Consider the following 23,323-nt stretch of genomic DNA (forward strand, 5'->3'; position numbering starts at 1 on the left):
CACTCCACCCGAGTCGGGGAGCCTCGGTTTAACCTCTCAACAGCAAAATGGTGTGTCCGACAGTGCAGCAGCCCCCCACCCCCCCCACTACCCTCGGTACCTGGACTGGGAGCGTCTGGCTGCTCGAGTCCCTGAAGTGGGGACTCGGAGCTACTGGGTGTCTGACTCGATTGAGTTTGAGCAAGAGCCCGACAGGGAAAAGGATGACTCCCTCCCTCCCTCCCGGCCTCCCTCCCTCCCGGCCTCCCTCATTCCCGGCCTCCATCCCTCCCTCCCTCCCGGCCTCCCTCCCTCCCGGCCTCCATCCCTCCCTCCCGGACTCCCTCCCTCCCTTCCCCACCCTACTGTCTCCCCGCCCACTGCTGCACATGGATGAGGCCCACAGCCACGGCTCTTGCCAATGTGCGCCCTCTGCCTGTGACGGCTTTGTCGTGAGGGCTTCTGTAGCCGAATAGCCCCCCCACTCTGGTTGTGGGTGGGCGGGGCAGTCAAATAGCTCAAAGACAGCGTCTGCGCAGGCAATCCGAAGCGTGTCAGAAAAGGAGCCCCTTACAACAGGGTATCACACCTCGAACACTTTATTCCACTATCCTATGCACCACATCGGAAATATTTTACACAAATGGGGCCAGCTCGACATGTAAACGAGGGAGTAAAACACCCGCAGCTGGGGGTGGGGGGGGTGGGTGACAGCTTCCGATCTGGGCAAATGTGATAAAACAGGGAATTGCCCCTCACTCATGGGGAGGGGGCACAGGGGCAGCAGCCAACCCGCCAATTCATCCGTCCTTGTTACACAGTTGGCCTCAGCACCTTTTTGGGGGGGGGGGGGAGGAGGAGGGGGGGGGGCTGGTGTTGGTGCAGCAGGAGCAGGCGGCATTGGAACTGCCAATCGGTGTCAATTGGATGGGGTCATGAGCTGTGAAGCCCACCATAGTCCAACAGCCTGCTAACCCGCACCCCCCCGCCACCCGTCCCCATTTTTTTTTGAGCCCCCTCCACCCTTGTGATCGAGGGGGTGGCCCCCATTGCAAAGCGGACCCTAACCCGGACCGGATTGACGCTCGCCAGCAATCGAAAGACGAGGGGGTCAGGAGGAGGGAATTCGACTTATTTTTAACTCGAGAGGTTAAAAGTCAAACTCCCATTGGCTAACATTGTGGTCGGGCGGGGGGGGGGTCAGTTTCTCTTGACTCCTGACCTCCTGTCTAGGCATTGAGAGAGGTTATGGCACAGAAAGAGGCCATTCAGCCCGTCGTGTCTGTGCCGGCCCGAGAAAGGAAAAAAAGGTTTCCATAAGATAAACTAATAAGTTCTAATCCCACCCTCCTGCAGGGAAATGGTCTTCCTCACCACCCCTAGTGAGACCACCCTTCCGCCCTCTCCTACGCCTCAATTAGGTCACCCCTTGGCCTCCCCTGACCTTTGACCCTGCGTGGCGTGGAGTTGACCATCAGGCTTCGGCCCTTGACCGTCCCCCCCCCCACCCACCCGCCCACCCACCCGCCCACCCACCCGCCCGCCCACCCACCCACCCGCCCACCCACCCACCCGCCCGCCCACCCACCCACCCACCACAACAGGGAAAGCTGCTGGTTAACTTCACATCTGGGGTGGGATGGGGTGGGGTGGGGGAGAGGCACAGCCAACTTGTGTAGGCCCGGATTGCCATGGCAACCGTCCCATTGCCAATTGTGCGTGAATACTTTTTATTGGGCGATTGGGGGGGGGCGTCAAACTTGGGAAAGGGGATTTATTTTTTTGTGTGTGTGTGTGTGGGGCGTGTGTAAGAAAAGGATTCAATAAATAAAACAAAGCGCGCACTCCGGAGGAGGCGAGAGTATTGACCTCGGCGCTGTGGTTTCAGATTCTTGACCACGTCGACCTTATTTGCTTATTGAGCTCCAGCTGGGAAGAGTAAATATGGCCACCCTATCCACAGCAAACACAAACTTTTGGTGGGGAGGGCGGGGACACCCCTGAAATATGTATTTACACAGCGAGGAGCAACATAGCAACAACCAGCTGCAGAAGAAGAGGAAGAGACCAAGGTCCAAAGGAGTTTGCCTGCTATCGTCACGGCCGGTGTTAAGCTGATAGGCCACGGTCTGGTTACAGGGCCGCCGCGTCCGAGGAGACCTTCGTGGGTGGCCAACGCAAGAGGCGTCACTGCGTCTGCTCGGGGCCTAGAGGGACCAGTCGCCTCGGGTCTCCCAAGGGCTACGCCCGCTCCCCTGTCTCGGGATCGACCTCCATATCTGCGGAAGGGATGTGGAAGGCAGCGGGTTAGAGCGAGGCAGAGATGCCGGTGTTTGTCACTAGAATCTCACCGGGCAGGAGAGGCCCTTCGGCCCATCGAGCCTGCACCAACACATGAGAAACACCTGTCCCTACCTACCTCACCCCATTTAACCAGCACTTGGCCCATAGCCTTGAATGTTATGAGGTGCCAAGTGTTCACCCAGGTACTTTTTAAAGGATGTGAGGCTAACCCGCCTCCACCACCCTCCCAGGCAGTGCATTCCAGACCCTCACCACCCTCTGGGTTTAAAAAAAAGGTTTTCCTCACATTTCTCCCACCTAAATCTCAACAAATGATTCAATAAAATAAATTAATTGGCTGGTGTTGGCATTTTCTATTTTTGTTTTATGCATTTCACGGGGATGTGGGTGTCGCTGGCTAGGCCAGCATTTATTGCCCCATCCCCGATTGCCCCTTGAGAACTTAAATGCCCCTCTGAAACGGCCTAGAAAACCATTCAAGAGTTATCAACATGGTCACCATCAGGCTTTTAATTCCACATCGTTTCGTTGAATTCAAATTTTCATCGAATTTAAATAGAATTTAAATTTCACCCTCTGCCCGTGGCGGGATTAGAACCCAGGTCCCCAGAGCATTACCCTGGGTACCTGGAGTACCAGTCCAGTGATAATACCGCCAGGCCTCAGGCAGTATAAGCCTGCTCCTGGGCCTGGCCAGATAACCAGCCCCCCGCCGATCTCAGCATCTTTTACATTTCAAATCAGGTCGCTCCCGAAACTCTGGAGAATATCGGCCCATTCTACTCCATCTCTCCTCACAGGAGAGTCCTGGGACTCCTGTGTAGTTCCGGTGCCCTCTCTGAAGCAAGCATACCTTGCGGAGACCGGAACATGTACAAAGTGCCCCGCGTGTGGTCTCGCCAGAGCCCTGCACATTGGCAGCAAGGCTTTCCCCATCCCCGTGCTCCAAACCTCTGGCCGCAGAGAGGCGCTGATGTGCTACTCGAGTTCCTAATCGCCGGCTGCCCCTGCGGTGCTAACTCTCTGCGTGCGAGGGGGACCCGAGTCCCTCTGCACGTCCACATTTAACAGTCTCTTGCCGCTTTGGAATTCCAGGATAAGTAACCTCACGCCGATACTTCCGCCCGTCACCAACAACGTCCAGCCATTCATTTCTTTCACGGGGATGTGGGCGTCGCTGGCAAGGTCGGCGTTTGTTGCCCATCCCTAATTGCCGCCTTGAACTGAGTGGTCTCGCTCGGCCATTTCAGGGGGGCACAGTTAAGAGTCGACTGCATGGCTGTGGGTCTGGAGTCACGTGTAGAGCCAGACCGGGTAAGGACGGCAGATTTCCCTCCCCTAAAGGGGGCATTAATGACCCAGATGGGGTTTTTACGACAATCCATGATGGCTACCATGGTCACCATTACTGAGACTAGCTTCAATTCCAGGGGAGGGGGATGGGGGGGGGGGGGGGGGGGTGGTGGAGGGGGGGAGGGGGTGGCGGGAAGGGGGAGGGGCAGGTGGCGGGGAGTGGGGAGGGGGAGCTGGCGAGAGGGAGGTGGTGGGGAGGGGGGAGGGGGGGGAGGAGGGAGTTGGGTGGGGGGGGAGGAGACTCACCCATGCTCCAGGGGCTCGGCTCTCTGTTCAGTTCCACCTGGATCTGGGGAAGCGGGAATGCCGGGGGCGGAGGTCCCTGTGAAAGGGTCTGAATCGACGGTTGGGGCAGGACGCGGGTAGCGTTGGCGCCCAGCTGGTTAAAAACACTGCCCTCGTGTGAAGCCAGATTCTCGGAGACCGTACTGAACGAGTGCCAGCGGTCGGAGATACTCTCCGAGGGTTCAGCCGGCATGCCTGGGAAAGGGAGAGAGAAGTAAAGATTCGGTGAGTGAAGAGGGGGGAGAAAAAGACACTTTACAATGCTCTCATCTTGTTTCTGCTCCTGATTCCTCACGGCAATTTGCTATGTAAACTTGTCACGCTGCCATTACACACTCCCAACAGAAGTGGCGCTGTGACATACCTATTGTAGTGTGTGCCATTAAAACAACAATAAATTTGCATTTATCTAGCCCTTTTAGTGCAGTAAAACACCCTAAGCACCTTCACTGGAGTGTTATCAAATATAATTTGACCCCGAGCCAAGTGAGGAGATATTAGGGGCAGGTGGCTGAAAGCTCGGTCAAAGAGGTCGGCTTTAAGAAGTGTCTTAAAGGAGGAGGGAGAGAGAGAGAGAGGGGCGGAGAGGTTTAGGGAGGGAATTCCAGAGCTCAGGGCCCCCCAGGCAGCTGAAGGCACGGCCGCCAATGGTGGAGCGATGGGAATCGGGGGATGCGCAAGAGGCCGGAATTGGAGGAGCGCAGAGATCGGGGAGGGTTGTAGGGCTGGAGGAGGTTACAGAGATAGGGAGGGGTGTAGGGGCTGGAGGAGGTTACAGAGATAGGGAGGGGTGTAGGGTCTGGAGGAGGTTACTGAGATAGGGAGGGGTGTAGGGCTGGAGGAGGTGACAGAGATAGGAAGGGGTGTAGGGCTGGAGGAGGTGACAGAGATAGGGAGGGGTGTAGGGGCTGGAGGAGGTTACAGAGATAGGGAGAGGTGTAGGGGCTGGAGGAGGTTACAGAGATAGGGAGAGGTGTAGGGGCTGGAGGAGGTTACAGAGATAGGGAGGGGTGTAGGGGCTGGAGGAGGTTACAGAGATAGGGAGAGGTGTAGGGGCTGGAGGAGGTTACAGAGATAGGGAGGGGTGTAGGTGCTGGAGGAGGTTACAGAGATAGGAAGGGGTGTAGGGGCTGGAGGAGGTTACAGAGATAGGGAGGGGTGTAGGGGCTGGAGGAGGTTACAGAGATAGGGAGGGGTGTAGGGGCTGGAGGAGGTTACAGAGATAGGGAGGGTTGTAGGGGCTGGAGGTGGTTACAGAGATAGGGAGGGGGTGTAGGGGCTGGAGGAGGTTACAGATATAGGGAGGGGGTGTAGGGGCTGGAGGAGGTTACAGAGATAGGGAGGGGTATAGGGGCTGGAGGAGGTTACAGAGATAGGGAGGGGTGTAGGGGCTGGAGGAGGTTACAGAGATAGGGATAGGGGGAAACTCTTTCGAGTTATCAACAGTCACAGATGGTAACTCTTTCGAGTACAATCACAGTTCTTGGTTTTCCAGGAGTGGGACATGAACCCACACCCTCTGATTCAAAGGTGAGGGTGCTATGAACTGAGCCACAGCTGACCAGGGAGAGATGTTAACACGAGGACAGGAATTTTAAAGTGGAGGTGTTGCCACACTGGGAGCCGATGCAGGTCAACGGGCGCAGGGGTGGGGGTGGGGGTAGGGGTCGGGTTGGGGTTGGGGTGGGGGTAGGGGTCGGGTGGGGGTTGGGGTGGGGATGAGGGTAAGGGTTGGGGTCGGGTTGGGGTGGAGGGTTGGGGGTAGGGATGGGGTTAGGGGTAAGGTTTGGGTCAGGGTAGGGGTTGGGGTGGGGGTGAGGGTAGGGGTAGGGGTCGGGTGGCGGTAGGGGTCGGGTAGGGGTGGAGGTGGGGGTGGGGGTGAGGGTAGGGGTGGGTGATACCTGATCGGGGTCACTGTGACATGGGGGCAGCGGTGTTTTGCCCGAGCTGAATTTCAGCGTGACAGAGCTTGGGCACAGAAATGTTGACATGGGCATTTCTAATAGGAAAAAAAAAGCAAGGCAGGCAGCGGGGCACAGGGGGTTAATCCTTCCAAAATATTGGGGGGGGTGGGGGTTAGAAAAGTTCAGAGTTGCAAAAACACTTTCCTCATAAACAAACCCACCTGCTGTGAACCCAGGAAGGGCAGCTCCCAGTAAAGAGGAAGCTGCTGAACATGTCTCACCCTGGTTTAAAATTGCTTCCTTAAAAGTGAATTTCCTTTCTCAGACCAGTTGGGACCGAGGGTTTAAACTGGGAGGGGGGAAAAGCAGACAAACTTCCTTCAAAAAAACTTTCAAAAGAAAGTTTCTGTTGACAATGAGACTCAGAAAGAGGAATGAAAAACCCGCAGGGAGTCTGCAATGAATTCCTTCCTCCTCTGGGAACTCCGGGCTAACTTTTGCAAAGAGTTGAGAAAGTTTTTGGCAGTACTCACTGTAGATGTTGTTACCCCGCAGTTTCCTGGCCAGTTTGCGGAGTGGACAGTGCTGGAAGGCCAGGCGGAAAATGCATTGCCTCCTGCGGTTCTGGATCCGTTCTGATGCTGCCATCTCTCCCTCAGCACTCACTACCGCCTCCCTCCACACTTCCAAAAGCCCCAGGGAGGCGGATCCTGGAGCAGCCCAGCCCAGCCTTAAAGGGACTGGGGGAACTGAGCCGACAGGAACTGCTTAAACCCTCCCCTTCTCCTTTCGCCCACTTGCCCCCGCAGTCTTGACCACTCCCTGCCCAGAGGCTCGCTAGACAGCAGCACTGGGTTGCCAGTGCCCCATCCCATCCGAGGCTGCAACCCAGCGTTGCCTGTTCAGCTTCGACTGCAGGGACTTGAGCACAACATGCACTGAAACTCCCATTGCATGACTGAGGGAGTGCTGCACTGTCAGAGGGTCAGTACTGAGGGAGTGCTGCACTGTCGGAGGGTCAGTACTGAGGGAGTGCTGCACTGTCGGAGGGTCAGTACTGAGGGAGTGCCGCACTGTCGGAGGGTCAGTACTGAGGGAGTGCTGCACTGTCGGAGGGTCAGTACTGAGGGAGTGCCGCACTGTCGGAGGGTCAGTACTGAGGGAGTGCTGCACTGTCGGAGGGTCAGTACTGAGGGAGTGCTGCACTGTCGGAGGGTCAGTACTGAGGGAGTGCCGCACTGTCGGAGGGTCAGTACTGAGGGAGTGCCGCACTGTCAGAGGGTCAGTACTGAGGGAGTGCTGCACTGTCGGAGGGTCAGTACTGAGGGAGTGCTGCACTGTCGGAGGGTCAGTACTGAGGGAGTGCCGCACTGTCGGAGGGTCAGTACTGAGGGAGTGCCGCACTGTCGGAGGGTCAGTACTGAGGGAGTGCTGCACTGTCGGAGGGTCAGTACTGAGGGAGTGCTGCACTGTCAGAGGGTCAGTACTGGGGCAGTGCTGCACTGTCGGAGAGTCAGTACTGAGGGAGTGCCGCACTGTCGGAGGGTCAGTACTGAGGGAGCGCCGCACTGTCGGAGGGTCAGTACTGAGGGAGCGCCGCACTGTCGGAGGGTCAGGACTGAGGGAGCGCCGCACTGTCGGAGGGTCAGTACTGAGGGAGCGCCGCACTGTCGGAGGGTCAGGACTGAGGGAGCGCCGCACTGTCGGAGGGTCAGGACTGAGGGAGCGCCGCACTGTCGGAGGGTCAGTACTGAGGGAGCGCCGCACTGTCGGAGGGTCAGTACTGAGGGAGCGCCGCACTGTCGGAGGGTCAGTACTGAGGGAGCGCCGCACTGTCGGAGGGTCAGGGCTGAGGGAGCGCCGCACTGTCGGAGGGTCAGTACTGAGGGAGCGCCGCACTGTCGGAGGGTCAGTACTGAGGGAGCGCCGCACTGTCGGAGGGTCAGGACTGAGGGAGCGCCGCACTGTCAGAGGGTCAGTACTGAGGGAGCGCCGCACTGTCGGAGGGTCCCCAGTGTCCGGATGATTTCTCCCTCAGTCCACCTCACCAAGGGAGTAAACATGTCATCGTCACATCGCTGCTCGTGGGATCTTGCTGTGCGCTCATCCACTGCTGCCTGTCCTGCGAGACGACGATCGGCCGTCTCGCCTGTCGGGGGACGCGCTCAGTGCTCTCGGAGTGCGTGTCAGTCTGCGTCACCAGGCAACCGTGTACACTGACCCTTACGGGAATGAGCGAGAAACAGAGATCTGGTGTTAGACTGTAATTTATTCATCGTTTCGCCTCGTCTCTCCGGGCCGGCTGCCAGGGGGAGGTATAAAGAAGAAAATCCACACAGTTGGATTGGAAACTGAATAAACACAAGATGTAGGTGGGGGCAAACGGGAGGTGCATAGACGTGAAAAATAAACCTTAAAAACCAAACACCCGTTATTAAGCCGGACCAGAGTCTGATAACTGGCACATTGATGGTGACCAAGGCAACAGGAGCCCATTCTCCGAGGATCGAACTTTCAACCCCAGAACCTCTGGCGTGGGCCCGAGGCCTCCTCCTGGCCTTCGGGCCCGCTGGCTGAGGTGGCGAACATCTTGTCGGGCCCCAGGACGAACATGTAGCAGAGGTTGGCGACCAGGAGGCCCACGATGGGGAAGAAGGTGAGGCCGTATCCGAAGCCCCGGAAAGTGCTGCTCATAGCGTACGCCACCCAGTAAATCAACCTGAGGGAGGCGGAGAGTAAAAGGGGGCACTGTTAATCCCACAAAGTCCCGTCACTCCCAGGACAGGTACAGCACGGGGTTAGATACAGAGTAAAGCTCCCTCTGCACCGTCCCCATCAAACACTCCCAGGACAGGTACAGCACGGGGTTAGATACAGAGTAAAGCTCCCTCTACACCGTCCCCATCAAACACTCCCAGGACAGGTACAGCACGGGGTTAGATACAGAGTAAAGCTCCCTCTACACTGTCCCCATAAAACACTCCCAGGACAGGTACAGCACAGGGTTAGATACAGAGTAAAGCTCCCTCTGCACCGTCCCCATCAAACACTCCCAGGACAGGTACAGCACGGGGTTAGATACAGAGTAAAGCTCCCTCTACACTGTCCCCATCAAACACTCCCAGGATAGGTACAGCACGGGGTTAGATACAGAGTAAAGCTCCCTCTACACTGTCCCCATCAAACACTCCCAGGACAGGTACAGCACGGGGTTAGATACAGAGTAAAGCTCCCTCTACACTGTCCCCATCAAACACTCCCAGGACAGATACAGCACGGGGTTAGATACAGAGTAAAGCTCCCTCTACACTGTCCCCGTCAAACACTCCCAGGACAGGTACAGCACGGGGTTAGATACAGAGTAAAGCTCCCTCTACACCGTCCCCATCAAACACTCCCAGGACAGGTACAGCACGGGGTTAGATACAGAGTAAAGCTCCCTCTACACCGTCCCCGTCAAACACTCCCAGGACAGGTACAGCACGGGGTTAGATACAGAGTAAAGCTCCCTCTACACTGTCCCCATCAAACACTCCTAGGACAGGTACAGCACGGGGTTAGATACAGAGTAAAGCTCCCTCTACACTGTCCCCATCATACACTCCCAGGACAGGTACAGCTTGAGGTTAGATACAGAGTAAAGCTCCCTCTACACTGTCCCCGTCAAACACTCCTAGGACAGGTACAGCACGGGGTTAGATACAGAGTAAAGCTCCCTCTACACTGTCCCCATCATACACTCCCAGGACAGGTACAGCTTGAGGTTAGATACAGAGTAAAGCTCCCTCTACACCGTCCCCATCAAACACTCCCAGGACAGGTACAGCACGGGGTTAGATACAGAGTAAAGCTCCCTCTACACTGTCCCCATCTGTCATGAAACTATTAATGTATATAGGATTTTGGAAAATATTTTTCTTTTAAAACAGAGGTTTAATCTGTGGGTGTGTCTTAATTTGATTAAAACCAGCTAGTCTGGGTGCCTTGACATGTCCTAGTTTTGATGTGTAAGGGAGATAGTGTGCATTTGCATTTTTTGAATAGAGCATTCAAGAAGTGGGGTGAAAAGGTGACACCTTTCTAACAGCTACCAAGCCACATGTTTATATCACTAACAACATTGGTACAACGAATGGGGTTTCATTGTTAAAGGGTAAAGTTCAAAGAGAGAGCTGGGGCAATGAGAATCTGAATTCAATCAGTGGCGGTAGGTATAACTTCAGCAGTTTTCGGGTATACAGAGCAGAGACAATGTCAGGTCAAAAGGCTGCTGTCAGACTCCAACTGGCTCCACAGTGAAATAAAACCTCATTTTCAATTCATAGGGTGGAGATGCTTTCCCTGGTGTTTGGTTGAGTCTATGGGTTGCTGTTGCTTTAACAGAGATTAGTTTGGGAATTTGGTAAGAATTATGATAGTGGTAATTTGTAGCCATATGTATATATATTTTAACCTGTTTAAATTAATAAAATGTTTCAATTAGTTTAATGTAAAACCTCAAGAATTGGTGGGTCTGATTCCTGAGTTTAGAGTTGCATCTCAAACATAACACTTAAAATTATTGGTTATGACAGTTTTTTAAAGTTTCACTCTGGAATTTTAAAAAATAATTTCGCTTCACCAACTGCGTTGGTCACACCATCAAACACTCCCAGGACAGGTACAGCACGGGGTTAGATACAGAGTAAAGCTCCCTCTACACTGTCCCCATCAAACACTCCCAGGACAGGTACAGCACGGGGTTAGATACAGAGTAAAGCTCCCTCTACACTGTCCCCATCAAACACTCCCAGGACAGGTACAGCACGGGGTTAGATACAGAGTAAAGCTCCCTCTACACTGTCCCCATCAAACACTCCCAGGACAGGTACAGCACGGGGTTAGATACAGAGTAAAGCTCCCTCTACACCGTCCCCATCAAACACCCCCTTGGGGGGCTGTGGAGGGGAGCGACACTGGTGAAGCGATTCCCCCGGATGAAGACTCACCTGGCGAGGGCGAAGAAGGCGGCGAGGAGCGGGAGAAGCTTCAGCAGCTCCTGGGGGATGTACGTTGAGAGCACGATGAGATTGATGAAGAAGAGCACAAAGAGATGGATGGAGTCCGTTACAAAGCAGTGGTGGACGTCCACCATCTCCCTGCGGGGTCCCGGGAGCTCGATGGAGGCTGAGCAGCACCTCGCCAGGCCGTACATGATGATACCTGGGGTGGGGGTGGGGACAGAAAGATGAGGAAAGCTGGAGAAACAGGGAGGGATTCCACATCACCGGACCCCGGAGAGCCGGCAAAAGCCAACCACATTGGGTCAGTAGTGACGGAGCGCCGCACTGTCGGAGGGTCAGTACTGAGGGAGCGCCGCACTGTCGGAGGGTCAGTACTGAGGGAGCGCCGCACTGTCGGAGGGTCAGTACTGAGGGAGCGCCGCACTGTCGGAGGGTCAGTACTGAGGGAGCGCAGCACTGTCGGAGGGTCAGTACTGAGGGAGCGCCGCACTGTCGGAGGGTCAGTACTGAGGGAGCGCCGCACTGTCGGAGGGTCAGTACTGAGGGAGCGCCGCACTGTCGGAGGGTCAGTGCTGAGGGAGTGCCGTACTGTCGGAGGGTCAGTACTGAGGGAGTGCTGCACTGTCGGAGGGTCAGTACTGAGGGAGTGCTGCACTGTCGGAGGGTCAGTACTGAGGGAGCGCCGCACTGTCAGAGGGTCAGTATTGAGGGAGTGCTGCACTGTCGGAGGGTCAGTACTGAGGGAGTGCTGCACTGTCGGAGGGTCAGTACTGAGGGAGTGCTGCACTGTCAGAGGGTCAGTACTGAGGGAGTGCTGCACTGTCGGAGGGTCAGTGCTGAGGGAGCGCCGCACTGTCAGAGGGTCAGTACTGAGGGAGTGCTGCACTGTCGGAGGGTCAGTGCTGAGGGAGTGCTGCACTGTCGGAGGGTCAGTGCTGAGGGAGCGCCGCACTGTCAGAGGGTCAGTACTGAGGGAGCGCCGCACTGTCGGAGGGTCAGTGCTGAGGGAGCGCCGCACTGTCGGAGGGTCAGTGCTGAGGGAGCGCCGCACTGTCGGAGGGTCAGTACTGAGGGAGTGCCGCACTGTCGGAGGGACAGTGCTGAGGGAGCACCGCACTGTCGGAGGGTCAGTACTGAGGGAGTGCCGCACTGTCAGAGGGTCAGTACTGAGGGAGCGCTGCACTGTCGGAGGGTCAGTACTGAGGGAGTGCCGCACTGTCAGAGCTGCCATCTTCAGGGTGAGATGTTAAACCTGCTGCCTTCTCCAGTCCACTTCCCCATATCAATCCCTTAAAGAACATCACACAACTGAAATTGAGCCCTCACCATGCCCAAGGTGAAGAGCTGAACGTGGATCCTGTGGGTTAACAGTGCAGGAACAGCGCCAGGACGCTGCTAGCATGGACCCAGTGGAGCGAGTGGCCTCCTACTCTTCCCTGGGGGCTCTATAATGGAACGAAAGACCGAGACTCTGCGACTATTTGCCTCAGCGTCTGCTGTACCCTGAGACAGCGGCTTCCCCAAAGAGCGGTAACTCAGGATAATCCACTGTGTTCAGTAAGGATGGAAACAAAGAGAACTTCCTCCTCGAGATCAAAGCTCATCTTCATCTCTGATCTCAAGTCCCTCTATGGCCTCACCTCCCTCCCTATCTCTGTAACCTCCTCCAGCCCCTACACCCCTCCCTATCTCTGTAACCTCCTCTAGCCCCTACACCCCTCCCTATCTCTGTAACCTCCTCCAGCACCTACACCCCTCCCTATCTCTGTAACCTCCTCCAGCCCCTACACCCCTCCCTATCTCTGTAACCTCCTCCAGCCCCTACACCCCTCCCTATCTCTGTAACCTCCTCCAGCCCCTACACCCCTCCCTATCTCTGTAACCTCCTCCAGCCCCCACACCCCTCCCTATCTCTGTAACCTCCTCCAGCCCCTACACCCCTCCCTATCTCTGTAACCTCCTCCAGCCCCTACACCCCTCCCTATCTCTGTAACCCCCTCCAGCCCCTACACCCCTCCCTATCTCTGTAACCTCCTCCAGCCCCTAGACCCCTCCCTATCTCTGTAACCTCCTCCAGCCCCTACACCCCTCCCTATCTCTGTAACCTCCTCCAGACCCTACACCCCTCCCTATCTCTGTAACCTCCTCCAGCCCCTACATCCCTCCCTATCTCTGTAACCTCCTCCAGCCCCTACACCCCTCCCTATCTCTGTAACCTCCTCCAGCCCCTACACCCCTCCCTATCTCTGTAACCTCCTCCAGCCCCTACACCCCTCCCTATCACTGTAACCTCCTCCAGCCCCTACACCACTCCCTGTCTCTGTAACCTCCTCCAGCCCCTACACCCCTCCCTGTCTCTGTAACCTCCTCAAGCCCCTACACTCCTCCCTATCACTGTAATCTCCTCCAGCCCCTACACCCTTCCCTATCTCTGTAACCTCCTCCAGCCCCTACACCCCTCCCCATCTCTGTAACCTCCTCCAGCCGCTACACCCCTCCCTATCTCTGTAACCTCCTCCAGCCCCAACACCCCTCCCTATCTCTGTAACCTCCTCCAGCCCCTACATCCCTCCCTATCCCTGTAACCTCCTCCAGCCCCTACACCCCTCCCTATCTCTGTAACCTCCTCCAGACCCTACACCCCTCCCTATCTCTGTAACCTCCTCCAGCCCCTACATCCCTCCCTATCCCTGTAACCTCCTCCAGCCCCTACACCCCTCCCTATCTCTGTAACCTCCTCCAGCCCCTACACCCCTCCCTATCTCTGTAACCTCCTCCAGCCCCTACACCCCTCCCTATCACTGTAACCTCCTCCAGCCCCTACACCACTCCCTGTCTCTGTAACCTCCTCCAGCCCCTACACCCCTCCCTGTCTCTGTAACCTCCTCAAGCCCCTACACTCCTCCCTATCACTGTAATCTCCTCCAGCCCCTACACCCTTCCCTATCTCTGTAACCTCCTCCAGCCCCTACACCCCTCCCCATCTCTGTAACCTCCTCCAGCCGCTACACCCCTCCCTATCTCTGTAACCTCCTCCAGCCCCAACACCCCTCCCTATCTCTGTAACCTCCTCCAGCCCCTACATCCCTCCCTATCCCTGTAACCTCCTCCAGCCCCTACACCCCTCCCTATCTCTGTAACCCCCTCCAGCCCCTACACCCCTCCCTATCTCTGTAACCTCCTCCTGCCCCTACACCCCTCCCTATCTCTGTAACCTCCTCCTGCCCCTACACCCCTCCCTATCTCTGTAACCTCCTCCAGCGCCTACACCCCTCCCTATCTCTGTAACCTCCTCCAGCCCCTGCACCCCTCCCTATCTCTGTAACCTCCTCCTGCACCTACACCCCTCCCTATCTCTGTAACCTCCTCAAGCCCCTACACCCCTCCCTATCTCTGTAACCTCCTCCAGCCCCTACACCCCTCCCTATCTCTGTAACCCCCTCCAGCCCCTACACCCCCTCCCTATCTCTGTAACCTCCTCCAGCCCCTACACCCCTCCCTATCTCTGTAACCTCCTCCAGCCCCTACACCCCTCCCTATCTCTGTAACCTCCTCCACCCCCTACACCCCTCCCTATCACTGTAACCTCCTCCAGCCCCTACACCCCTCCCTGTCTCTGTAACCTCCTCCAGCCCCTACACCCCTCCCTATCTCTGTAACCTCCTCAAGCCCCTACACCCCTCCCTATCTCTGTAATCTCCTCCAGCCCCTACACCCCTCCCTATCTCTGTAACCTCCTCCAGCCCCTACACCCCTCCCCATCTCTGTAACCTCCTCCAGCCCCAACACCCCTCCCTATCTCTGTAACCTCCTCCAGCCCCTACATCCCTCCCTATCCCTGTAACCTCCTCCAGCCCCTACACCTCTCCCTATCTCTCTAACCCCCTCCAGCCCCTACACCCCTCCCTATCTCTGTAACCTCCTCCTGCCCCTACACCCCTCCCTATCTCTGTAACCTCCTCCTGCCCCTACACCCCTCCCTATCTCTGTAACCTCCTCCAGCCCCTGCACCCCTCCCTATCTCTGGAACCTCCTCCAGCCCCTACACCCCTCCCTATCTCTGTAACTTCCTCCAATTCCGGCCTCTTGCCCATCCCCCGATTCCCATCGCTCCACCATTGGCGGCCGTGCCTTCAGCTGCCTGGGGGGGCCCTGAGCTCTGGAATTCCCTCCCTAAACCTCTCCGCACCTCTCTCCCCCTCCCCCTCCTCCCTTAAGAGGCCCCTTTCAGCCGAACTCTCTCATTGCCTGTCCCTAATACCCCCTCAGGGGTTAATCTCAGTGCCCCGCACTCTGTGAAACACACTGAGGCCCTGTTCCCTCACACATCCACCGCTCGCCGCCAATGGCCGACACCCCCCCCCCCCACCCACCCCAAACCACCCCGAACGTCCACACGTGACGGAGAGGTGGCTGCCTTACCCATCACTATGGGAACGGTGGTGAAGACGCCGCAGCGGAGGGTGTAGGTCATCCGGGCGCTGAGGTCGGGCATCAAGGGCACATCGAAGGGCAGAAAGATGTAGGCGCCATACAGGAAGCAGGGGTAGACGAGCAGGGCGCCGGCCAATGCGGCCGTGGCCTTGAGGTTGGGCCGGGCGCAGCGGGCACAGGGCGGGCGCTTCACCCCCTGCGCCTCCTCCCCCGAGTCCGGCCACTCAGCGCCAGGCGGCGGGTAGCCTTGAGGGCCCGGCCAGCTCCCCCGGCCGGAGCGGGTCATCAGGAAGGGCTGGCCCGCCGACCCCTCGGCGCCAGAGTCCGGCCCCTTCCCGGCCTCGGGCGGGGGCTGCTCTTCGTCCTCGGTTGGCGGGCCCACCACCCGGACCCTGGGGTTGAAGGCGGGGGGCACAGCGCCCACTGGCGGGCCCCCCTCCCGGGGCCAGAGGTCGCCGTCCGCGACGCCCCCGTCGCCGGGAGGGGTCTCCGGCTTGGCGGCCATGGGTAAGGTCACCATCTCGATGGCGCTGCCCTCGGTCGCCAGCGGCCGGCTGCCGTTGGGGTATTCCAGCGTGTCCGCGGAGTGCAGTAGGGCCGTGCCACCATCCTCAGAGGATCCCAAGCTCCAGGGGAGGTCCGAATCCGTCTGCTCCTCCTCCGCGACCTTCTCCGGGACTTCCTCCTCGTGGGCGGGGTCCTGAGGGTCAGGCTGGACCAGGGGCAGGAACCCTGACATCTCGAGTGGCTCCTGCAACGACAAAGCGCGTTGGGTTTACTGCCCAGGCCCAGGCCGCTCGGCCCACTCAGTCCCTGCTGGTGTCGGTGCTGCCCAGGCTCCGGGGAGGCCTGGGAATTCCCGCACTGAACGACTCACCTCCTGACACCAGCTCGTAGCTCTGGTTCTGCCCATGAATGCAAACATCCCTTCATCGGCCCGAGCAGGAGTCAGGACTGAGGGAGCGCCGCACTGTCGGAGGGTCAGTACTGAGGGAGTGCCGCACTGTCGGAGGGTCAGTACTGAGGGAGTGCCGCACTGTCGGAGGGTCAGTACTGAGGGAGCGCCGCACTGTCGGAGGGTCAGTACTGAGGGAGTGCCGCACTGTCGGAGGGTCAGTACTGAGGGAGCGCCGCACTGTCGGAGGGTCAGTACTGAGGGAGCGCCGCACTGTCAGAGGGTCAGTACTGAGGGAGTGCCGCACTGTCGGAGGTTCTGTCGTCCAGATGAGACATTAAACTGTGGCCCCCCGTCTGCCCTCTCAGGTGGGTGTAAAAGATCCCACGGCCGCTATTGGAAGAAGAGCGGGTTGGGGCGGGTGAGGGGGGAGTTCTCCCCGGTGTCCTGGGGCCAATATTTATCCCTCAACCGACATCACTAAAAAACAGATGATCTGGGTCGTTATCACGTCGCTGTGTGTGTGTGTGGGATCTTGCTGTGCGCAGATTGGCTGCCGCGTTGCCCACCTCACGGCAGTGGCTGCGCTTGAAAAAAGTCACCCGTGGGCCGCAGAGCGCTTTTGGGACCGTCCTGAGGCTGGGAAAGGTGCTATGTAAATGCAGGTTCTTCACCGTGGAGTGCCAGGCCCCTGCTCGAGCCCTGGGAGGCAGGAGAGCGAAGGGGAGGCGGGAAAACCAGATCATCCTCAGGTGGAACTGAGGGCAGGTTGGATGCTACAGCAGCAAGTGCCACGTTCGGACTCCCCCTGAGGCATTCCAGTGAGAGGCAGGGTGAATGACTGAGGAGGATTTACTTCAGTGTCATCTCCCTGACAAGCTGCTGCCTAGGCCCCGAGCCTGTTCAACTGGTTCAGCCAGAATGTCTCGGGGCCCACGCTCGGCCCAGTAACAGCGCCGACGCCTTGGCGGCTGGTGTACCACTGACAAGCGGGCTCCTGACATAAAGGGTCCGTCCACCTTCTGCCACCACCCCACCCCCCTCCTCTGCATGGTGAGCACGACTTGGGGCATTACTGTGGGAATTCCAGAGCTCAGGGCCCCCCCAAAGGCAGCTGAAGGCACGGCCGCCAATGGTGGAGCGATGGGAATCGGGGGATGGGCAAGAGGCCGGAATCGGTGGAGCGCAGAGATCTCGGAGGGTTGTAGGGGCTGGAGGAGGTTACAGAGATAGGGAGGGGTGTAGGGGCTGGAGGAGGTTACAGAGATAGGGAGGGGGTGTAGGGGCTGGAGGAGGTTACAGAGATAGGGAGGGGTGTAGGGGGCTGGAGGAGGTTACAGAGATAGGGAGGGGTGTAGGGGCTGGAGGAGGTTACAGAGATAGGGAGGGTTGTAGGGGGCTGGAGGAGGTTACAGAGATAGGGAGGGGTGTAGGGGCTGGAGGAGGTTACAGAGATAGGGAGGGGTGTAGGGGCTGGAGGAGGTTAGAGAGATAGGGAGGGGTGTAGGGGCTGGTGGGGGTTACAGAGATAGGGAGGGGTGTAGGGGCTGGAGGAGGTTACAGAGATAGGGAGGGGTGTAGGGGGCTGGAGGAGGTTACAGAGATAGGGAGGGGTGTAGGGGCTGGAGGAGGTTACAGAGATAGGGAGGGGTGTAGGGACTGGAGGAGGTTACAGAGGTAGGGAGGGGTGTAGGGGCTGGAGGAGGTTACAGAGATAGGGAGGGGTGTAGGGGCTGGAGGAGGTTACAGAGATAGGGAGGGGTGTAGGGGTTGGAGGAGGTTACAGAGATAGGGAGGGGTGTAGGGGCTGGAGGAGGTTACAGAGATAGAGAGGGGTGTAGGGGCTGGAGGAGGTTACAGAGATAGGGAGGGGTGTAGGGGCTGGAGGAGGTTACAGAGATAGGGAGGGGTGTAGGGGCTGGAGGAGGTTACAGAGATAGGGAGGGTTGACCAGGAGGGAAATGAAAGGTTTACAAGCTGAATCCAACACACCTAATCCATGTTGGGCAGAGTGACATGTTGGGCTGTCACTATGGCATCGTCTACAGGGGGTGGTACGACCTATTCTACAGGTTTACCATAGGGTCGCACCATGGGCTGGATGGACAATGATCTCCTCACAGTGGAGTTCAAATGGCAGAGCCATCAATTCTAAAGCGTCTCAGAACATCGGAAAGGAACTATAGTAGCCCCAAGATCGCTGCAGTCACAGCGAGCGTCAGGGGACAAGTTAGACCGAGGAAAACATTCCAACACCAAAGATAAACACAGCAGACGCCAGAAGTCTGAAACTAAAAGAAAAATGAGGAAATACTCTGCAAGGCTGGTGGCATCTGTGGAGAGATACAGAGTTAACATTGCCCTCCACCCTGCTCTCATGCCCACATGTCTGTCCTTGGCTTGCTGCAACGTTCCAGTGAAGCTCAACGCAAACTGGAGGAACAGCACCTCATCTTCTGACTAGGCACTTTACAGCCTTCCGGACTGAATATTGAGTTCAACAATTTTAGATCTTGAACTCTCTCCTCCATCCCCACCCCCTTTCCGTTTCTTCCCCCTCCTTTTTGTTTTTTCCAAGAATTTATATAGATTTTTCTTTTCCCACCTATTTCCATTATTTTTAAATGTATTTTCATCCATTGTTTATCTCTCCCTTTTAGTATTCCCCCACCCCCACTAGAGCTATCTGCACCTTGTCTGTCCTGCCTTCTCTTAATTTGCACATTCCTTTAGATAATATCACCACCTTCAACACCTCTTTGTTCTTTTGTCTGTGACATCTTTTGGTTATCTCCACCTATCACTGGCCCTCTATCCAGCTCTACTTGTCCCAATCCCCCGCTCCCTTAAACCAGCTTATATTTCACCCCTTTCCTACTTTTACTTAGTTCTGTTGAAGGGTCGTGAGGACTCGAAACGTCAACTGTGTTCCTCTCCGCCGATGCTGCCAGACCTGCTGAGCTTTTCCAGGTATTTCTGTTTTTGTTTTTGTATAAAACCATTGCCCATTGCCGTAAAAACCCCATCTGGTTCACTCATGCCCCTTTAGGGAAGGGAAATCTGCTGTCCTTACCCGGTCTGGCCCTACACGTGACCCCAGATCCACAGCCATGCAGGTGACTCTTCAATGCCCTCTGACCTCAAGGGCAATTAGGAATGGGCAATAAATGCTGGGCCCAGCCAGTGACACCCACATGCCACGAGCCAATAAAGAAACAGCTTTTCCTGGTTACTTGCATACCAGCCTTTTGTGGTTCTAGAAAATGAATTGAACGTTAGGTAATCTTTTACAACTCCCTCATGCGTGAACTTGCCTGGCCGGATGCCAAGAGGCTGTTAGACCACTGGAAGGCACATGATTGGCTGAAATTCCCCTCTTGGATTGGCTGGCCCGGCTGCCAATCATGAGAGGGGCCGGACTCAAAGCAAGCCCTGTTGAACCTGCAGCCAACAGGTTGCATAGTGTTCAGAGGGGGAACTTTATCAAGCGCTTTGGACGCAAACTCTCTGTGCCCAAGAATTGGAGGATCAAGTGGAGGGCCAGGGGATCTTGAGAAAAATTGAATCCTACCTTAATCCGCCTGCAGGCACTATGTCGAAGTGGATTCAGCGACCAACTTCAATTCATTAATTTCGTTTGATAAATGGACTGACTTTAAGTTCGCTCAGGAGAGGCTTGATCAGCCTTGTCTGTACTGTTGACTGGATCAGAGCCAGCAAGAGTCAAAGCTGGACCTTTTCTCCCTCCGACATGCAAGCCTTCGTAGCTGACGCTTTGTTTCTCACCCCCCACCCCACCTCCTCCTCCGCCTCTCTTACCTGCAAGGAAAAACCAGTTAGACCGGAGAAGTGATTGGTGAAGAGGGAGGAGCGTGTAATTAAAGGGGTCAGGGAGAAGCCAAGGTCTGGGTGATTCTTGTTGACAGAAAGCACTACAAGGGAGACTTTTAAAGCTGTCATTGTTTACCGGAGCGTCGATTATCTTGTGCCTGAAAGCGAAATACAGGCGGGTGCTGGAAAATCACAGAACCTTAAAGCACAGAAGGAGGCCATTCGGCCCATTGCGTCTGCACCTGCTCTCCAAATCAGCATTATGACCTAGCGCCATTGCCCTGCCATTTCCCCGCACCCCCTGCACATTGTTTCTATTCAAATAATCATCTAATGCCCTCTCGGATGCCTCGATTGAACCTGCCTCTGCCACACTTTCAGGCAGGTGCATTCCAGACTCGTTGTGTGAAAAAGTTTTTTCTCACTTCACACTTGCTTCTTTTGCAAATCACTTTAAGTCCGCGCCCTCTCGTTCTTGATCCTTTGACGAGCGGGAACAGCTTTTCCCCCCCTTATCTACTCTGTCCAGCCCCCTCATGATTTTGAGCATCTCTGTCAAATCTCCTCTCGGCCGCCTTCTCTCCAAGGAGGACAGTCCCAGCCTCTCCCAATCTATCCTCACAGCTGAAGTTTCTCATCCCCGTAAACCCATTCTCGTAAACCTCTTCTGCACTCTCTCCAAAGCGTTCACATCCTTCCTACAGTGTGGCGCCCAGAACTGTACACGATAATTTTATTTCATTATTCTATAAAACCTTCAGGAAGCCTCATCCCGCCCGTGGATGAGGTTCCCTGAAAAATGCAAAGGCCCGGCCTGGGCTCTTCGCCTTCCCCACCCGCCGACCTTAAGGTTGGACGGGCAGCGCTGTTATTGAGCTTAATTACCTTTTTTAACGGCCTTAATAGGCTGAACGACATGTCAAAATGACACAAGATGGCGCCTGGACACACGCCTGACATCGTCGCGCGTCATTTTACGCCTCGGCATTTCGGGCCCGCATCACCCCACCCTGGCACGTCTCGATGGCAAAATTCCGCCCCTAGGAACAGGAGGAAACCATTCGGCCCCTCAAGCCTGTTCCGCCAATCGGTAAAATCATGGCTGATCTGCGGCCTAACTCCACACACCCGCCTTTTTGCCCCATTTCCCTTAATACCTTTTGGCTGACGAAAATCTACCCACCTTAGATTTAAAATTAACAATTGCCATTTGCGGAAGAGAGTTCTAAACTGCTGAGACCCCCTTTGTAGAAATGTTTCCTAATTTCACTCCTCAAAGTCCTGCCTCGAATTTTTAGACTCTGTCCCTTAGTGCGAGGCTACACGATGAGCAGGAATGATTCCTCTCTACCTACAGGGGACAGAACAGAACCTAACACTATATTTTTTTTATAAAAATGTAGCCTCATGGCTATTAACTAATTTTAAACTGGACCCTTTGGCTGAAATAAAAAGGCCTTTAAGATGGCCGACCCACTGTCTGTGAGGCACCAGGACAAAAGAAGCTATTTTTCTCAATTTCAGAAATGTCACTCCTCGTTATACCTGAGGAGCTCCTAACAGACTGCCTGGGGACTGCACAGCCCAGCGTCAAAGGCAGCTATACGAAGGGCATTTGGATTCGATAGACCAGGCTTGCCAGCGGAGTCAGAGAGTCTACTAAGTCAATGGCCTGTCAAACATTCCTTTTAACCCATAATGGCGGGGACGTTAGCAGTCCTGAAGACCAAGCCGAATTTCAGACTCTGGATAAACATAAAGGTGAAAGCTAGCCTCTCTGCTGCTTTAACGCCCGACGGGCCGACCACACAGCAGGACCAGGCTGGACAACTGGCCCCAGCGTACCCTGCCTCTGCCGAATGTCCGTCACTGTCGCCTGCACACTGATGCATCTCCGCGTGCCTGTTTCACCTTGTGAAGCCAGCACCACAGGAGAAACGGAACCTCACACTGCCAGTTTCCAGCCCGCCTGCCTCTGGGAAGGGAATTCCTCATTGAATTTCGATTCTGCACTCATGGCTGAGCCAATATTTATCCTCTCCGTGGTGCCTGCGCTGCGAAGCCTCTGTTTCTCTCCCGCTCTCCTTGCCGTTTGCGAGCTGTGGTGTGTGTGTGGAGGGGTTTGGTGGGGAGGGGACGTTGTGGACCCCTCCTTGCCCTGGTTTTATTTTCAACACGTGCAAAAAAAAAAAATTTAAAAAACGAACCTTTTCGACCCCCATCCTTCCTCCAGTGTGCTGTGGGGCTGTTAGCAGGAAGCGGATCACTCGAAATGGGGGTTGGTGGGGGAGGGGGAAAAAATACCACCCTATTAAAGAGAAAACAAGTTAAAAACACCTTTCTGCTTGCGGAGGGCGATGAGAGGATAAAAGACCATAAGACCATAAAACATAGGAGCAGAAATTAGGCCATTCGGCCCATCGAGTCTGCTCTGCCATTCAATCATGGCTGATAAGTTTCTCAACCCCATTCTCCCGCCTTCTCCCCGTAACCTTTGATCCCCCTTACCAATCAAGAACCTATCTATCTCGGTCTTAAATACACTCAATGACCTGGCCTCCACAGCCTTCTGTGGCAATGAATTCCATAGATTCATCACTCTCTGGCTAAAGAAGTTTCTCCTCATCTCTGTTCTAAAAGGTCTTCCCTTTACTCTGAGGCTGTGCCCTCGGGTCCTAGTCTCTCCTACTAATGGAAACATCTTTCCCCACGTCCACTCTATCCAGGCCTTTCAGTATTCTGTAAGTTTCAATCAGATCCCCCCCGCCTCATCCTTCTAAACTCCATCGAGTATAGTAGACCCAGTCTATAATAGTGCCACTAAAATAGGTGTCATTCGAGCGTACCACACCACCCCCTCCTCCTGCCTGTCAACTCTATCCTAACCGTTTCCCTTAGGAACAAAAACAAAAATACCTGGAAAAACTCAGGTCTGACAGCATCTGCAGAGAGGGACACAGTTAACATTTCGAGTCCGTGTGACTCTTCATCAGAACTGTCTAGACCTGCTGAGTTTTTCCAGCTATCTTCGTTTTTGTTTCAGATTTCCAGCATCTTCAGTATTTTGCTTTTATCTTAGTTCCCCTTAGGAGCTTGACTCCTGCATGTTATAAATTCCCGGGAATATGACCCTCGTTTGTCCAACCTCTGCTTGCGACTTAACCCCCCCCACCCTCCGGAGTTCGGGTAACGTTCTTTGTTCTCAATCCCGGTGTCTTCGGGGTTGGAAACAGAAAGTGCTGGAGAATCTGGGCCAGTGTTGGTGTTGGAGGAAGAAACAGAAGTTATCGCTTCTGGTCCAGTGCGTCTCTCCTTCGGGAAGCGGGGAGTTGCGG

The 23,323-nt window shown here is 55.8% G+C and overlaps 2 protein-coding genes across 3 annotated transcripts; both read right to left on the reverse strand.

Annotated features, from left to right (window-relative positions):
• Positions 1-2,100: 2,100 nt before the first annotated feature.
• Positions 2,101-6,546, reverse strand: LOC144677062 (uncharacterized). Of its 2 annotated transcripts, none has more exons than XM_078537320.1 (3): positions 6,359-6,546; positions 3,883-4,116; positions 2,101-2,258 (listed from the first exon to the last, which is right to left on the reverse strand). In XM_078537320.1, the coding sequence occupies exons 1-3, from the start codon at positions 6,471-6,473 to the stop codon at positions 2,221-2,223; spliced, it is 387 nt and encodes a 128-aa protein (XP_078393446.1). In that variant the 5' UTR covers positions 6,474-6,546; the 3' UTR covers positions 2,101-2,220. The 2 variants fall into 2 exon arrangements, with proteins under 2 accessions (XP_078393446.1, XP_078393447.1); XM_078537321.1 differs by having other exon boundaries at positions 6,374-6,476.
• A 1,529-nt stretch (positions 6,547-8,075) lies between these two features.
• Positions 8,076-16,009, reverse strand: LOC144677061 (transmembrane protein 79-like). Its single transcript, XM_078537319.1, has 3 exons — positions 15,251-16,009; positions 10,814-11,027; positions 8,076-8,544 (listed from the first exon to the last, which is right to left on the reverse strand). Exons 1-3 carry the CDS (start codon positions 15,999-16,001, stop codon positions 8,340-8,342), a joined length of 1,170 nt encoding a protein of 389 aa, XP_078393445.1. The 5' UTR covers positions 16,002-16,009; the 3' UTR covers positions 8,076-8,339.
• Positions 16,010-23,323: the final 7,314 nt, after the last annotated feature.

The sequence above is a fragment of the Cetorhinus maximus genome, unplaced genomic scaffold (assembly GCF_964194155.1).
Source record: "Cetorhinus maximus unplaced genomic scaffold, sCetMax3.hap1.1 HAP1_SCAFFOLD_2185, whole genome shotgun sequence".
NCBI classification, from domain to species: Eukaryota; Metazoa; Chordata; class Chondrichthyes; order Lamniformes; family Cetorhinidae; genus Cetorhinus; species Cetorhinus maximus.

Coding starts and splice junctions, on each gene's coding strand:
- LOC144677062 (XM_078537320.1), bottom strand. CDS start 6,473: ATGGCAGCATCAGAACGGATCCAGAACCGCAGGAGGCAATGCATTTTC. Junction 4,117..6,358: donor GCGGGGTAACAACATCTACA/GTGAGTACTGCC, acceptor TCCCTTTCCCAG/GCATGCCGGCTGAACCCTCG. Junction 2,259..3,882: donor GCCGAGCCCCTGGAGCATGG/GTGAGTCTCCTC, acceptor TCCCTTCCGCAG/ATATGGAGGTCGATCCCGAG.
- LOC144677061 (XM_078537319.1), bottom strand. CDS start 16,001: ATGTCAGGGTTCCTGCCCCTGGTCCAGCCTGACCCTCAGGACCCCGCC. Junction 11,028..15,250: donor CACCGTTCCCATAGTGATGG/GTAAGGCAGCCA, acceptor CCCCCACCCCAG/GTATCATCATGTACGGCCTG. Junction 8,545..10,813: donor GCCTTCTTCGCCCTCGCCAG/GTGAGTCTTCAT, acceptor CGCCTCCCTCAG/GTTGATTTACTGGGTGGCGT.